The following is a 15,753-nucleotide window of genomic DNA, read 5'->3' as shown; positions in this document are numbered from 1 at the left end:
CATGTATGGATGTGAGAGTGGACTATAAAGAAAGCTGAGTTCTGAAAAATTGATGCTTTTGAACTGTGGTGTTGGAGAAGACTCTTGAGAGTCCCTTGGACTGCAAGGAGATCCAACCAGTCAATCCTAAAGGAAATCAGTTCTGAATATTCATTGGAAGTACAGATGTTGAAGCTGAAACTCCAGTACTTTGGCCACCTGATGCAAAGAGCTGACTCATTTGAAAAGATCCTGTTGCTGGGAAAGATTGAAGGGCGAGAGAAGGGGACAACAGAGGATGAAATGGTTGTATGGCATCATCGACTCAATGGACATGAGTTTGAGTAAACTCCAGGAGTTGATGATGGACAGGGAGGCCTGGTGTGCTGCAGTCCGTGGGGTCACAAAGAATCGGACACGACTGAGTGACTGAACTGAACTAAGGGTGGAGGCCGGTTGCCAGGAGAACCAGCCATGTGATGAGAGGGTTGGAACGTTCAGTCCCACATCTGAACTCCAGAGAGGGGAGAAGATCTGGAGATTGAGTATAATCACTAATGGCAGGTGATTTAATCAATCGTGCCTATGTGCTGAAATCCCCAGAAAAGCCCAAAGGGATGCGGTTCAGAGAGCTTCCTGGTTGGAGAAGGAGTGGAAGTTCAGGGAGAAATGTGCCCCCGGAGAGGGTCCGTGCCCCTTCCACATACCTCACCCTGTACATCTCTTCCATTGGCTGCTCCTGAGTTATATCAAGGTTTCCCAGGTGGTGCAGTGGTAAGGAATCTGTCAGTGCAGGAGATGCAGGTTCGATCCCTGTGTCGGGAAGATCCCCTGGAGTAGGAAATGACAACCTATTCCACTACTCTTGCCCGGGAAATCCTATGGACAGAGGAGCCTGGCAGGCTACAGTTCATGGGGTCAAAAAGAGCTGGACAGGACTGAGCAACTGAGTACACACGCATGCACAAGTTATATCCTTCTGTAACAAACCAGTGATCTAGTAAGTAAGTTGTTTCTTTGAGTTATGAGCCCCACTCTAACAAAATTGATCAAACTTCAGGGAGGGGTTGTGAGGATCTCTGATCTATAGCTGGCAGGTCAGAAGCCCAATGGACAAGCTAGACTTGCAGATGGCATCTGAAGTGAGGTGTGTGTGCATGTGCACTCACACATGTGTGTCGTGGGACTGGTGTGTGGATACAGGCATCTAGGACTGAGCCCTTAACCTGCAGAATCTGACTCTATCTTCAGGGAGGTAATGTCAGAATTGAGTTAAATTTGTTAACTAGTCAGTCAGTATGTACATGTATGCCAAGTCGCTTCAGTCGTGTCCAACTCTTTGCAACTCCATGAACTATAGCCCATCAAGCCCTCAGCCCATAGGATTCTCCAGGCAAGAATACAGGAGTCAGTTGCCATGCCCTCCTCCAAGGGATCTTCCCAACCCAGGGATCGAACCAATCTCTCTTACATCTCCTGCATTGGCAGGTGGGTTCTTTACCCCTAGCACCACCTGGGAAGCCCTACCAGTCAGTATCTGTGGAGAATTCAGTTCATTGTTTGTTGTATTAAAAGAGAAACACATCAGAATTGGTGTCTGAATCAAAGCCTTTAACTCAAATCCAGGACCAGTGAGGACTTAAGCTCTGGACCTGGAACTTGCTAGTTCCTGACACTAAGTTTTGGGTTAGCTCAGAGACAGCATCTCTTATGCACAGCACAGATGATGTCAAATTTGCATTCCACTACTTAAGGAGGCATAATCAAATACAAATAAATCACAACTGTTTCCCAAAGTTCTAATTTGGTCATTATTTCTCTGTGTAAATTTTAAAAAGAGTCTTGCATCTAGTAGCTTCCCCTGGCATCTCTCTGTGGAAGATGGCCTGGTAACTGACCTCTTTCCTGATCTCACTTATTGCCTCCTCCAGGATGTCTTCCTGGTGTTTTTAAACCTAACAAAGGTCAAACTGAGCTAATCATCCCACCTCCACCATTACTCACCAAATTTGCTTCTTTAAACTGTCCCTATTTCCTTGTTTCCACCTTTGCATTAAGAGCATTTTCTCCCAAGCACCCGACCTCAAGATCTTGATCATCTTTAGTTCTTTTCTTTCCACTGCCCTGCTGCCCAGCCCCCAGCAGAAGGAAGTCCATTCTAGTCACACAGAGTATCTCACTTTCACCCACATTATGCCCCGGTGGATCAGCAGTAAAGAATATGCCTGCAGTGCAGGAGACACAGGACTCACGGGTTCAATCCCTGGGTTGGGAAGATCCTCCGGAGGAGGGCATGGCAACCCACTCTAGCAGTCCTGCCTGGAGAATCCCATGGACAAAGGGGCCTGGCGGACTACAGTCCATAGGGTCGCAAAGAGTTAGACACAACTGAGACGACTTAGCATGCCATCTCCTTACCAGTGTCTCCCATCCTCAAGTGATAGTACTGTTAGATTCATCTTCTTCAAACAGTTTTGATCACTCTCTGGCTCAAAAATCTTTTAGGGCTCTCCTACTAAATAAAGGTCAAAATTTCTCCTGAAGTTTTTAGGACCCTCCTTAATATTGATCCATCACACACATTTTGCCTTGCTTCTGACTACTTGCTAATATACAGACTTCACTAAAGTCAAAAAGTCCTATTCACTACCCTGTACACACCCCATACATTTCCTGGTTCTGTGCTTTTGCTTGTGATTTTCCTTTCAGGTGAAAAACCTTTCCTCCAATCTATTTTTATTAATAGAACTACCCAGATCAAATGCCGTCTCCTCTATGAAGCCTCCTCAGGTTCCTCCACCAAACATGACCTCTTTTCTTTTTTCTTTTTGACTTTAATAACTGATCCTTGAATTTTTTTAATTGGAAAATAATTGCTTTACAGTGTTGTGTTAGGTTCTGCTATTCAACCATGTGAATCAGCCATAAGTACACATGTATCCCCTCCCTCTTGAGCTGTCTTCTGTTTGTGCCAATTCTATGGAAATTTTCAATCTCCCTCATTCTTTTTAAGGTCAAAGAATTTAAGTAACTATAGACAAATTTAGAGACCATCAATACTTGCAACATTGTGATTATTGTTCTGAAGAAAAAGCAAGAACTACAGGAGTGAAGTTATTTACTAAATGCCATACAGCTTGATGGGCTTCCCTTGTGGCTCAGCTGGTAAAGAATCCGCCCGCAATGCAGGAGACCTGGGTTCAATCCTTGGGTTGGGAATATCCCCTGGAGAAGGGAAAGTCTACCCATTCCAGTATTCTGGCCTGGAGAATTCCATGGACTATACAGTCCATGGCGTCACAAAGAGTCGGACACGACTGAGTGACTTTCACTTTCATTATACAGCTTGATAGTGGCAAAACCAAGACTAGAAAAGTCTGAAAGTGAATCCATTGCCATTACTACTATATCAAGATTTAAATACCTTTTGATCTGACTACCTATACAATTTACTAATAAATCCTTTACAGCTCCATGATTACATGCTGTCATTTTGTGGGGTGATCATCTTGCTTTCTCTACTTTTCTTCTGTACTTCTGGAACACCATTTCCATAATAGACACTGATTAAAATATTGCTGTAGGATTAGTTTGCTTGAGGATAATCTGAAAATCCTTTAGCCTGAAGACTATGGCTGTTGAAAGCCCACCCTTTCTTTTCTCTACTTAACCAATATTTTTTGAATGGTTCAAGTTACCTATTTATACTCGTAAAATTTGAAAATTTAGTTTAATACCCCAAATATGTTTATAGACAAGGAAAAGAAGGCAGCCTGAATGCATCTATCTCTTGGGATGAATAAAATTCCCATTGACTCTAGATTGCAAAATCAGACTCAAATTATTTAACTCTTACTGAACCAGCACTCAAGCACTTTATAAACTGAGCTAAGAAATAATCAGCAGATTTTATTTTTCAGCTTACAACCATAAAATGTATTAAGGTACTTTTCTGCCTGTCTTTTGCATAGGTGTGTGTATGTGTATACACGTACCTGTACACTCACATGATGCAACCCTCACATACACACACACACATTCCACTTGCACCGCAGTGACCTTTGAAAAATGGATACTGCAGCTCCAGAGGGCAGGTCTCTAACAAGGGTGAAGAAGTAAGTCATTCGTTATGATGACAATGATAATTGCTATTACCCTTGTCATTAGTCTTCAAAGTCCAGGTTTGGTGTCTTCCAAATTTGGTGTCCTTTTCTGCAGTAGAATACACAATGAATGCCAATTTTAAAAATACCTAGAAACGAAGGGTAGTAGCTACAAAGTGAAAGTTGCTCAGTCGTGTCCGACTCTTTGCCACCCTGTGGACCATACAGTCCATGGAATTCTCCAGGCCAGAATACTAGAGTGGATAGCCGTTCCCTTCTCCAGGGGATCTTCCCCACCCAGGGATCAAACCCAGGTCTCCCACATTGCAGTCAGATTCTTTACCAGCCGAGCCATAAGGGAAGCCCAGTAGCTACAAATGACACTTAAAGATTTCTCTTTCTAGGTTGCTCTTAGTGAGAGATAAAAAGCGATTGATAGCACTCTTTGGGACAAAGTGGTGAGATAACGTCTCTACCATATATATTAGTACACGGTCTCATTAGCCATCTGTCACAGAAATGGACTGACTTCAACCAACAGCTTACATCAAACTCATTTTCTAGACAAAGAAACTGAGGCTTGACAGTGAGTGAAGCATCCGCCCAGAGAGGGGATTGTGAGTTCCCATAACTCACTTCGCCCCTGGGTTCCCATATCCCTCATCCTTTCCCTCCTCAGTGTTGCGGGGCAATGTTCCTTCTCTTTGCACTCAGTTGGTTGGAGGTAGGCACCATAGGTTTGATTGATACACCAATTTGCATCTCAAGGCATCGCTCGATAAATACAGTGCCATGCAAGGCTACTCTCTCACAAGCCAATTTCCCCCTCTGGGCTGACTTTAGAAGCTCATTGATGTCACTTCCTTCCTCAGTCAGCAAGTGAATTTTCTTTAATTCTCAAGACCAGCTGTCCATGCTGTCAACAGAAAGTTATTAAAATTCCTTTAAAGTGAATAAAAATAGCCTAAAAGCAAATGTACTTGGAAACAGGAAAGAATCAGTATGCAAAGTCCACAAACCTCTGAGCAAAATAATGTTGATCCAACCAGAGATTTCAAACATTGTATATTCAAGATGCTAGAAAAAAATAATTAAAAGATGCTAAACCACATACTTCTTAATCTTTTATTAGCAAAAGCTTATGCAGTCACAATTTATCCCCTGAATTCCATTCCTCTCTCTCAAATACGATTTGAATAAACTGGGGAATGACTTCAGTTTTCCTTAAGTGGGATTCCCTCCTTTTTTCTTGTCTCGGTCAGGGAACATTTACATCTCCACCAGGCTAAGACTATCTGTGAGCAAGAGAAAAAATTATCATGAGTTGCAATCATAACCACTACAGTCACAAAATAATAATCGAATTATATCTTTTAATTTATTAGAGTCTTAATAGCTCAAGGGAGGAGATCATTTTTCTCATATTTAAATAGCTGTATCTCAAGTAATGGTCTGTCTGGCTCTAGTCCCCATGATCCTCAACTGACTTTCTGACCTTAGTAACTGGAACCTTACTCTGTTGCCTTCTGAATCAGCCCTTGCCTTATCCCTCAGTCCCCAGCGTGGCTCCTGCCTTGTTGCCTGAGTTGTTCATGAGCTGGAACTAAGTCCCTCTGAAACATGGATGTGTTCCCTGCCATTTACGTCACCTACCATCATCCACCTCTTCCATATTTGCATAGAAACCCTGAATCCTGGACTCACTGTGACCTTTTGCTTGGGAAACTTACATCCAGCCTGTCTGTCTTGACATCCCAAGACACACAGCCCAGGTTTGTGTCTCGGGTTCCTGCCTGTAACTGGGGCCCTTGGGTCAAATCTGCCCTGGGGTTGCCACCCTCCTCAAAGCCCCTGATTCCACAATGCAGTTAAAGAGAAGCCTGAGTCTTCTGGGTAGCTATGCTGAGAAACCTTATTTTGGTAAATAGAAGCTTAGTGAAAGAGAATGGTGGAAATTTGGGTAAATTCAAACTAAAGGAACAATTAAAATATTGTTAGCCTTGAGGAAAAGCATAAAACCTGGTGTTATAAGTTATCTAGAATTAACTCTCTGTCCTTCACTTCAGTTCCCACAGTCTTGAACATGTATGGCTTCCCTGGTAGCTGAGCTGGGAAAGAATCCTCCTGCAATGCAGGAGACCTGGGTTCAATCCCTGGGTTGGGAATATCCCCTGGAGAAGGGAATGGCTACCCACTCCACTATTCTATGGATTATAGTCCATCGGGTCAAAAAGAATCGGACATGACTGAGTGACTTTCACTTTCATGTTAGGAATACAAAACTAAGCTACTACGTACTCAGTCACTCAGGTGTATCTGACTCTTTTTCGTCCCATGGACTGTGGCCGACCAGGCTCCTCTGTCCATGGTATTCTCCAGGCAAGAATACTGGAGTGGGGAGCCATGCCCTCTTCCAGGGGATCTTCCTGACCCAGGGATCGAACCCTCATTTCTTGTGGCTTCTGCATTGGCAGGCAGATTTTTACCACTAGAGCGACCTGGGAAGCCCTAAGGCTACTATAAATGTTATATTTTAAAGGATGGGGAAAGGAAGATTAGACATAATCACTATTACTAGGATACTTTAAAATCCTTGGAAAATCAACTGGGAACTAAGACAAAAATGGTGGCTATCACAAAACCAAGTGTTTGGTATGGGCTAGAATTTATTAGTAGTCAACTTCAGGCATTCATATGGTTCATCTAATGAGTTTTAACCCCTGAATCTTTCCTTTCACTAAAGAGCAAGAGCCAGGAACGGCTACCATTAAAATGTGAGAACTGATACAAACCAGCCCTGACTGAAAATGCTGTCAATCATTCTGTAAATTTGCATTGAATGCCTCAAGTGTGCCAGCACCGGGCCCTCGATACAGCAGTAAATAAGATGGATCAACTAGACTCCCCAAAAAATTAATCTAAAAAAGAAATAACATACAGGAAGAAAATAGATCTTTTTAAAAGGCACAGACTCATTTTTAGTCAGTGTTGAATTTATAGACACTTCATAAAACATTGGGGCTTCTCAGGTGGCGCTAGTGGTAAAGAACTCACCTGCCAGTGTAGGAGACATAAGAGACTTGGGTCCCATTCCTGGATTGAGAAGATCCCCTGGAGAAGGGCATGGCAACCCACTGCAGTATTCTTGCCTGGAGAATCCCATGGACAGATGAGCCTGGTGGCCTATAGTCCATGGGGGTCGCAAAGAGTCAGACACGACTGAAGCGACTTAGCACGCATGTACATAAAAGAATTTTAATAAATAACAAAATTATAAGCAATTGTCATGATATTTTAAAGGGACCCACATTCTTTCAATGTTAGTAACCACTGCTGTAAAATGTAGAAAATTAAACCTTTTTTTAGTGCTCTTCAACTTGTAATAAAACCAGCCCCCTCATAAAAATCATTATTACTTTTCCTTGCTCTATTTTTAAACGTGGTTTCTTGATAAGAGATCTCGTCTTGTTAATAAAATGTTATTGCCAGAATTTGTGTAGTATAGTCTCAAATCAGAAAATAGAAAGACAAAAAAGGAATAAACCAAGATAGGCAGGGTCCCTGACCACAGGATGCTTACAGTGTAGAAGGAGATGCTCAAAGAAGCAACACACATACAAATGGCAAAATAAATGCAAGCTGTGATAAATGGTGGGAAAGAAATAAACAATGGGCTGATCCAAGAATCATCAGAAGACATGGGCTGGCCAGAGAAGAGCCCCTAAGATCTTTTTTTAAATTGGAGTATAATTGCTTTACAGTCTTGTGTTAGTTTCTGCTATGAATGAAATTAATCAGCCCTATATATACATATATCCCCTCTCTCTTGAGCCTCCCTCCCACCACCCCTCAATCCCACCCATCTAGGTCATCACAGAGCACTGAGCTGAGCTCCCTTGGGCTATATAGTGGCTTCCCACTAGCTATCTGTTTTATTCATGGTAGGGTATATACGTCAAACCTAACCTCACAATTCATCCCACCCTCCCCCTTGCCCCCTGTGTCCACATATCTATTCTCTACATCTGTGTCTCCATTCTTGCCCTGGATCTAGGTTCATCTGTACTATTTTTCTAGATCCCACATACATGTGTTAATATATGATACTTGTTTTTTCTGACTTACTTCACTCTGTGTGACAGTCTCTAGGTCCATCCACATCTCTGCTGCTGCTGCTGCTGCTAAGTCACTTCAGTCATGTCCGACTCTGTGTGACCCCATAGACGGCAGCCCACCAGGCTCCCCCGTCCCTGGGATTCTCCAGGCAAGAACACTGGAGTGGGTTGCCATTTCCTTCTCCAATGCATCAAAGTGAAAAGTGAAAGTGAAGTCGCTCAGTCGTGTCCGACTCTGTGCGACCCCATGGACTGCAGTCTACCAGGCTCCTCCGTCCATGGGATTTTCCAGGCAAGAGTACTGGAGTGGGGTGCCATTGCCTTCTCCATCCACATCTCTACAAATGACTTAATTTTGTTTCTTTTTATGGCTGAGTAATATTCCATTGTATATATGTACCACGACTTCTTTATCCATTCATCTGTTGATGGTCATCTAGGTTGCTTCCATGCCCTGTCTACTGTAAGTAATGCTACAGTGAACACTGAAGTGCATGTGTCTTTCTGAGTTATGCTTTCCTCAGGGTTTATGCCCAGGAGTGGGATTACTGGGTCATATGGTAGCTCTATTTTTAGTTTTTTAAGGAACCTCCATACTGTTCCCCATTTTGGCTGAATCAATTTACATTCCCAACAACAGTGCAAGAGAGTTCCTTTTTTCCACACCCTCTCCAGCATTTATTGTTTGTAGATATTTTTTTCAATGATGGCCATTTAACTAGAAAGTGAGGTCACTCAGTCGTGTCCGACCCTGCAACCCTGTGGACTGTAGCCCACCAGGCTCCTCTATCCATGGGATTCTCCGGGCAAGAATACTGGAGTGGGTTGCCGTTTCCATCTCCAGGGGATCTTCCCGACCCAGGGATCGAACCCAGGTCTCCAGCATTGCATGTGGATGCTTTAACCTCTGAGCCACCAGGGAAGCCCATTTGACTAGAATGAGGCCTTAATATTAAACTAAAACCTGAACATTTGAAAGAGCCTGTCAGATCAGCAGCCATTAGGTTAGAAATAAAGCACACAATAGATGTACTGTGCCTGAATCATTTCCTCTCCCTTTCTACCCTCCAGTCACTTTGGTCTCATGTGAATTTCTGGTCCTTTTGACCTCTGGTCTTTTGCACTTACTGTTGTCTCTCCAATTTGGCTGGGCTGAATTTCAGATTTTCAAAATGTCTCATGATTCACCCAAATACACCCTCTCCTTGCCTCTGAGACTTTATTCTTTCAGTCCCACTCCCTGGAATGTCTTTCTCTTGTCCTTTGTGTGCAAAAATCATACTTATTTAATCCTCCCAAATCTGGTGAGGGGTAAACACTAGTAACTCTTTGGTATACATGACCAGACAGGACCAGAACATTGAATGCTGCTGCTGCTGCTGCTGCTAAGTTGCTTCAGTCGTGTCCGACTCTGTGCGATCCCATAGACGGCAGCCCACCAGGCTCCCCCGTCCCTGGGATTCTCCAGGAAAGAACACTGGAGTGGGTTGCCATTTCCTTCTCCAATGCGTGAAAGTGAAGTCGCTCAGTCGTGTCAGACTCCCAGCGACCCCATGGACTGCAGCCTACCAGGCTCCTCCATCCATGGGATTTTCCAGGCATAACGGGCCCTAAATCTAATAAATGACAGAGCTGTAAATTAGATGTCAGGTTACCATGGACTCCATGTTCTAGAGTCCAGGGGACATTGTGATTAGTTTGTGATTATTTGATTGTTTGGCCTCTTACTTTTCACTGGAATTCCTTCAGATTTCAGTTTGTTCCTAAGGAAATAAAACTACGATTTCCTGGTGCTGCTGCCGCCCCTGACGCCACCTCTGGCCTATTCTCCAGGTAGCAACCAGCCCTGAGTGGTCCTCTGAAAATGCACAGCTGACCAAGGCATTCCAGTGGGCCTACTTACACCCTGGGCTACACTCCCTTCATAACTGACTTCCCACTACTTTGGGGAAGGTCATCAATCTCCCCAAAATGGTCTACATGAGCTTTCTTGCTAAATGTTTCTTGCCTGTCTGTCCAGCTTCATCTCACACCACCCCACCTCCCCTTATTTCACTTTGGCCGTGCTGGCTTCCTTTCCCTGCTTTGGACCCAAAATGCTCTCTCCTTCCTGAATGTTCTTCCCTCTCTTCTTGTCCATATTGGTGATCTAATTCAAAAGGCAAGTTCCCCCTCCAAAAAACACTCTTCTTTATACACTCTTCTTATACACTGCATATTATCTGACAAAAGACATCTAAATACCAAAACATATCAAGAGTGTCCAATTGGGCAGTACCATTAAAAATGAAGAAAATTGGTAATTATTATCTAGAAACTCCAAAATTGGCCCTGGTGTTTTGTGACAGTGGCTGGATTGAAGAGCCTACTTTTCTTTTTTTCTTTATTGTTTTTTTGTTTTTGGAATTTTGAGTGAGAAAAGAGCAAGACCGGTACTAATGCTGACTTTCTTTTTGCTTTCTTTTTCAGTGACTAAAGAAAAAATCCAGGAACATATCACCAACCAGGTATTTCCTCACTTCTTATAAACCAGGATGTAGAATTTTGCTTCAAATGTTAGTAATTAATTAAGCGTTTGTAAATATTTTTAAAAGGAGGCATTGCTAGTTATTGAGTATGAGCAATACACATCTTATTGGTTCTGAGAACAAATAAATTGATTATATATGGGTGACGGTGCAGTTTCCTGTCTCCCCCACCTCGTTCCTCCCCTCCACACCATCTTTCCCAAGGATGGGCTCTGCCAGCTCTGATGTAAGCAGCCCTCAGAGCATGTCATGACCTCTGCATTGATTCTATCATGGCTGCAAAGACATACTTTTATCTACTTCTCCCTTAACTAAGGTGACTGTCCTCTGTGATTTCCCCAAGTTCTAATTCATCCAGTCATTCCCTCCCCATCAGTTAAGAACTAAAGCCTTAGCCGCGGAAACATACAAGTTGGTTTTCTATCTGGTCTCTGATTTCTACCCACATGTAGCTAGTGTCCTCCTGCCTGCTTCACTGTTTTCTTATCCAGTCTTTTTTTGATTAATTTTTTTATATTTACCAGGAGATGGAGTCATTCTGTACAACAGCTTAAGGGGTTTAAGACATGCAGCCATAGACCCCAACCAAGTTTGACCAGGCTTGCCCCCTCACCCTCTTCCCATGGGCCAACCTGGCTGCAGCGTTTCCCAGTACTGCCACTGGACCAGGGGACGCAGACACTGGCCTGTGGCAAAACACGCACAGCTTTCATTCATAGACACACATCTCCAAGTCTTGTTGTTGTTCTCCCCTGGCATAAATTACACCTCATCTGTGTCAAGGGGAAGAATGGTTCATCTACATTTATACCAGTCAAGGGTACATTTTTCAATGTCTCCTCCTAACGGACTTCAAAATAAATTCCAATTCTGGTTCCCATTGTCATTCCAACCAAATTAAGTTCTAGCTCTACCTGCTGCTGCTGCTGCTGCTGCTGCTGCTGCTAAGTCGCTTCAGTCGTGTCTGACTCTGTGCGACCCCATGGACTGCAGCCTACCAGGCTTCTCCGTCCATGGGATTCTCCAGGCAAGAACACTGGAGTGGGTTGCCATTTCCTTCTCCAATGCATGAAAGTGGAAAGTGAAAGTGAAGTCTTTCAGTCGTGTCCAACTCTTCGTGACCTCATGGACTGCAGCCCACCAGGCTCCTCCATCCATGGGATTTTCCAGGCAACAATACTGGAGTGGGGTGCCATTGCCTTCTCCCTAGCTCTACCTAATCTGTGCCAGATGTCCTGTAATTCACCAGGCTTTAAAAATTGTCCTTCCATGTGACTGCTCTCCTATATTGCAAATTCAGTAAGCAAAATGTAATGCTTATCGGATGCCATTTTGCTTTTGAATAGAGCTGTAAATACTGACTCAGTCGCAGCCATCTTAAAAACTTGAAAATGCCATCCCCATGTAATGTTAAAGTCAGTTAGTCATTTCAAATATTTATTTGCCTATTGAGCTTAGTCTTTTCGGCATTGTATTTCAATTGTTTGTATATACTCAAGTGGCTTGATGAGGTTGAGCAACAGTTAACAAGTAAAGTTCATTATTACCATTTTGTTTATTTAAGTCACAGAGGGAATATTTTTCCTTATAAAGAGAACTGTTTTCTTTATTAACAAGGTAAAACAGTTGGTCAAGAAATATATTAAGACTACTTCTCAGGGGTAGATTTTCATTTCCTGTATTTTCTTTCTTTTATACCCTTGGCTAAACTAATAGAGTATGTAGACACTAGAATAGAACACCAAATATTTACTCATGTTCTTAAACATGGATTTGGTGCCAGATAAAAGCATCATGTCTCCCGGTTCCAGTAAAAGAGTGAAATTCTTTAGTCTTCAGAGGTAAGGGTCTTGAGTGTATTAGTTATGTAGTCATTTTCAGGACAGATAGGTGTATTGTTCAATCAGTGTCTGCCAGCTGGTATTTCTGATGCTACAATGGAATTTCTGTTCTTTCTTCTTGCACATAGGGAGGTGCTCCCCACTCTCAAGAATACACCAGGAGTGCTCTGTGACCATATAGAGGGGTGGAGTCAGAGGTGGGAAGGAGGCTCATGAGAGAGGGGTTGTATGTGTACTTATGGCTGATTCACGCTGTTGTATGGCAGAAAGCAACATAACATTGTAAAGTAATTATTCTCCAATTAAAAGTAATTTTTAAAAAAAAGAACAAAATAACAAAAAAGAATGCACTGGGAATATAATTCTAAAAGGCATCTTGAAAAGTGAAAGTCACTTAGTCGTGTCCGACTCTTTGCGACCCCATGGACTATACAGTCCATGGAATTCTCCAGGCCTGAATACTGGAGTGGGTAGGATTTACCTTCTCCAGGGGATCTTCCCAACCCAGCAAAAGGTCTCCTGCATTGCGGGCAGATTCTTTACCAACTGAGCTATCAAGGAAGGCCTTATACCTCTTATACCTCTAATTTATCTTATACCTCTTATAAAAGCCATCTTATACCTTTAATTTATCTAAAGTCTGGCAGAGAGCCACAAAATGAAATCACTTCTTTTTTAATTATTTTTAAATTGAGGTATAATTGACATATAACATTATATTAGTTAGGTATATTATATTAGTTGGGCTTCCCTGGTAGCTCAGCTGTTAAAGAATCTGCCTGCAACACAGGAGACCCTGCCTGGCTCCATTCCTGGGTCGGGAAGATCCGCTGAAGAAGGGATAGTCTACTCAGTCCAGTATTCTTGGGCTAAAATGAAGTCACTTCCTTTTTAATTATTTTTAAATTGAGGTATAATTGATATATAACATTATATTAGTTACATATATTAGTTATAATTAGTATATTAACAATATACTGATTACATACATTAGTCTGTATAGTATATACAAAACATAATGATTCCGTATTTGTTTATTCTCTGAAGTGATCTCCATAGTAAGTCTAGTTCCCATCTGTCACCATCCAAAGTTACAAACCATTTTTTTTTCTTGTGATGACTTTTAAAATTTATGCTCTTCAGTTCAGTTGCTCAGTTGTGCCCGACTCTTTGCGACCCCATGGACTGCAGCACGCCAGGCCTCCCTGTCCGTCACCAATTCCCAGAGTTTACTCTCTTAGCAACTTTCAAACACACGGTATGATAGGATTGACTATAATCACTGTGCTGTCCATTGCAGCCCAAGACTTATTTGCTTTATAACTGGAAGTTGGTCCTTCTTCATCCACACTCCCCTTCTGATATCCAAAGAATTTGACTCTTGTAAAACATGTCTATATACTCACTTTGGCTAATCAATACAGAGTTCTTTATCAGAAAGGAATGTAAAATGGAACACTGGTGCGCGTTAATCTTGCCCTGAAATCCTTCCCCACTAGGCACTATAGATTGTGTAATTAAATTGAAATTGAAAATCAAGTCCTGTTGTTGGTTTGTTTTGGTTTTTTTTTCCCCATTAAGCAATCTCCAAGCTGCACACCAACGTGAGAAATCAGGACTGGAGCAGAGGGAAAGTTCTAGCCTGCTGGCTAATATCCAGCATGCATTTTTAGCCCATGGCTATTTTACCACACCTGAGCTCAGAGAACAAACAACTATTTGAGTTCTCTGGAGGGAACGCTGGATTCTTTCCTGTGTAATTCACTGGGGAAATTAGTATGTTTTTTTCAAGTAACTTGTTAACGCAGCTTGTTTACGAGAAGAGGACAAAAATGAGCAGTGAACCGCTTGGCAGAATGAGATGAATGCATGACCCATTTTTTTTTTTTCAGCTGTCCCTTTGGCAGTTCAATGCTGCCATGATTTCCTCTCTGAAAAATGCGCCTTGTAGAGATGAAATCTGTAGATTTCCCCATAATTTTGACTATGGTAAATTAAAGATAATACCTTAGAATACTACCCAGAATACCTTCCAAATCAAAGTAGCAAATGGTCAGCACCAGAATGGGAATACATAAAACCTTTTGACTTAAGATTTAAAAATTGCCTTCTTATTTAGTAGGCAATTGAAACTTGTAGTAAATAGAATACTTTCTGTTTGTGCCTTTTGGATAGTAGATTAGAACCTTTGGCGAATTAATACTTTTTTTATTTTGCTTTGTTTCTCAGTTGTGTCAGAGTCTTTTCGACCCCATGGACTGTAGCCTCCCAGGCACCTCTATCCATGGAATTCTCTCAACAAGAATACTGGAGTGGGTTGCCATTCCCTTCTCCCAGGGATCAAACCCGACCCAGGAATCGAACCTGGGTCTCCTGCGTTGCAGGCAGATTCTTACTTCTACTGAAGTATAGTTGATTTACAATGTTGTGTTAGTTTCTGCTATACAACAAAGTGAATCAGCTATAGGTATACATATATCCCCTCTTTTTTAGATTTTTTTTTCCCATATAGGTCATTACAGAGTACTGAGTCAAGTTCCCTGTGCTACAATAGGTCCTATTACTTATCTGTTTTATACATAGTAGAGTGTATGTGGCAATCCCAATCTCCTAATTTATCCCTTCCCTCCCCTTACCCGCCTGACAACCATAAGTTTGTGGTCTACATCTGAGACTCTGTTTCTGCTTTTGTAAATAAGTTCATTTGTACCATTTTTTTAGATTCCACATATAAGTAATATCATATGATGTTTGTCTTTCTCTGTTTGACTTGCTTCACTCAGTATGACAATGTCTAGCCCGTGCCCTTTGAAACCAGAGAAACAGAAAGGGTGGATCGGTTTCCAGGTAGCCGCCCCACCCCCAACCCCCAGAAGTGGGAGGATGTATAGGCAGACAGCGATCCTCCCATAATGGTACTTCCGCCCTCGCCTCTGCTTGGGAGGTGGGTGCAGTGGGCGGTATAGTTCTGGGTGGTACTTAGAGCTGCCTGACACTCCCAGGTCAGAAAAGTGAGACATGAAGTGAGGGAACTTGCCCTTCCCAGAACCTAACGAGCTTTCCTGCGTCATCCTGTCCTTGGTGGCAATGGATCCAGACGCTGCCTAGGAGTCCCCAGCTGAGTCCAGTTTCTGCCCCGCTCTCCTCCTGAAGGTCCACTGGACTAAGGACCACTCAGACCCCTGTG

General features: G+C 42.6%; 1 protein-coding gene across 1 annotated transcript in view; it reads left to right on the top strand.

Moving 5' to 3' along the window:
* Positions 1-15,753, top strand: part of CHST9 (carbohydrate sulfotransferase 9) — a 291,401-nt gene that overhangs the window by 252,176 nt on the left and 23,472 nt on the right. The window contains exon 5 of the mRNA XM_006068136.4: positions 10,667-10,704. Within this exon, the coding sequence (XP_006068198.1) occupies positions 10,667-10,704 (38 nt within the window). The remainder of the gene's footprint in view (positions 1-10,666; positions 10,705-15,753) is intronic.

Source organism: Bubalus bubalis, chromosome 22 (assembly GCF_019923935.1).
Source record: "Bubalus bubalis isolate 160015118507 breed Murrah chromosome 22, NDDB_SH_1, whole genome shotgun sequence".
Classification (NCBI taxonomy): domain Eukaryota; kingdom Metazoa; phylum Chordata; class Mammalia; order Artiodactyla; family Bovidae; genus Bubalus; species Bubalus bubalis.
Note: the sequence above shows the minus strand (reverse complement) of the source record. Positions and strands in the feature narration are given on the sequence as shown.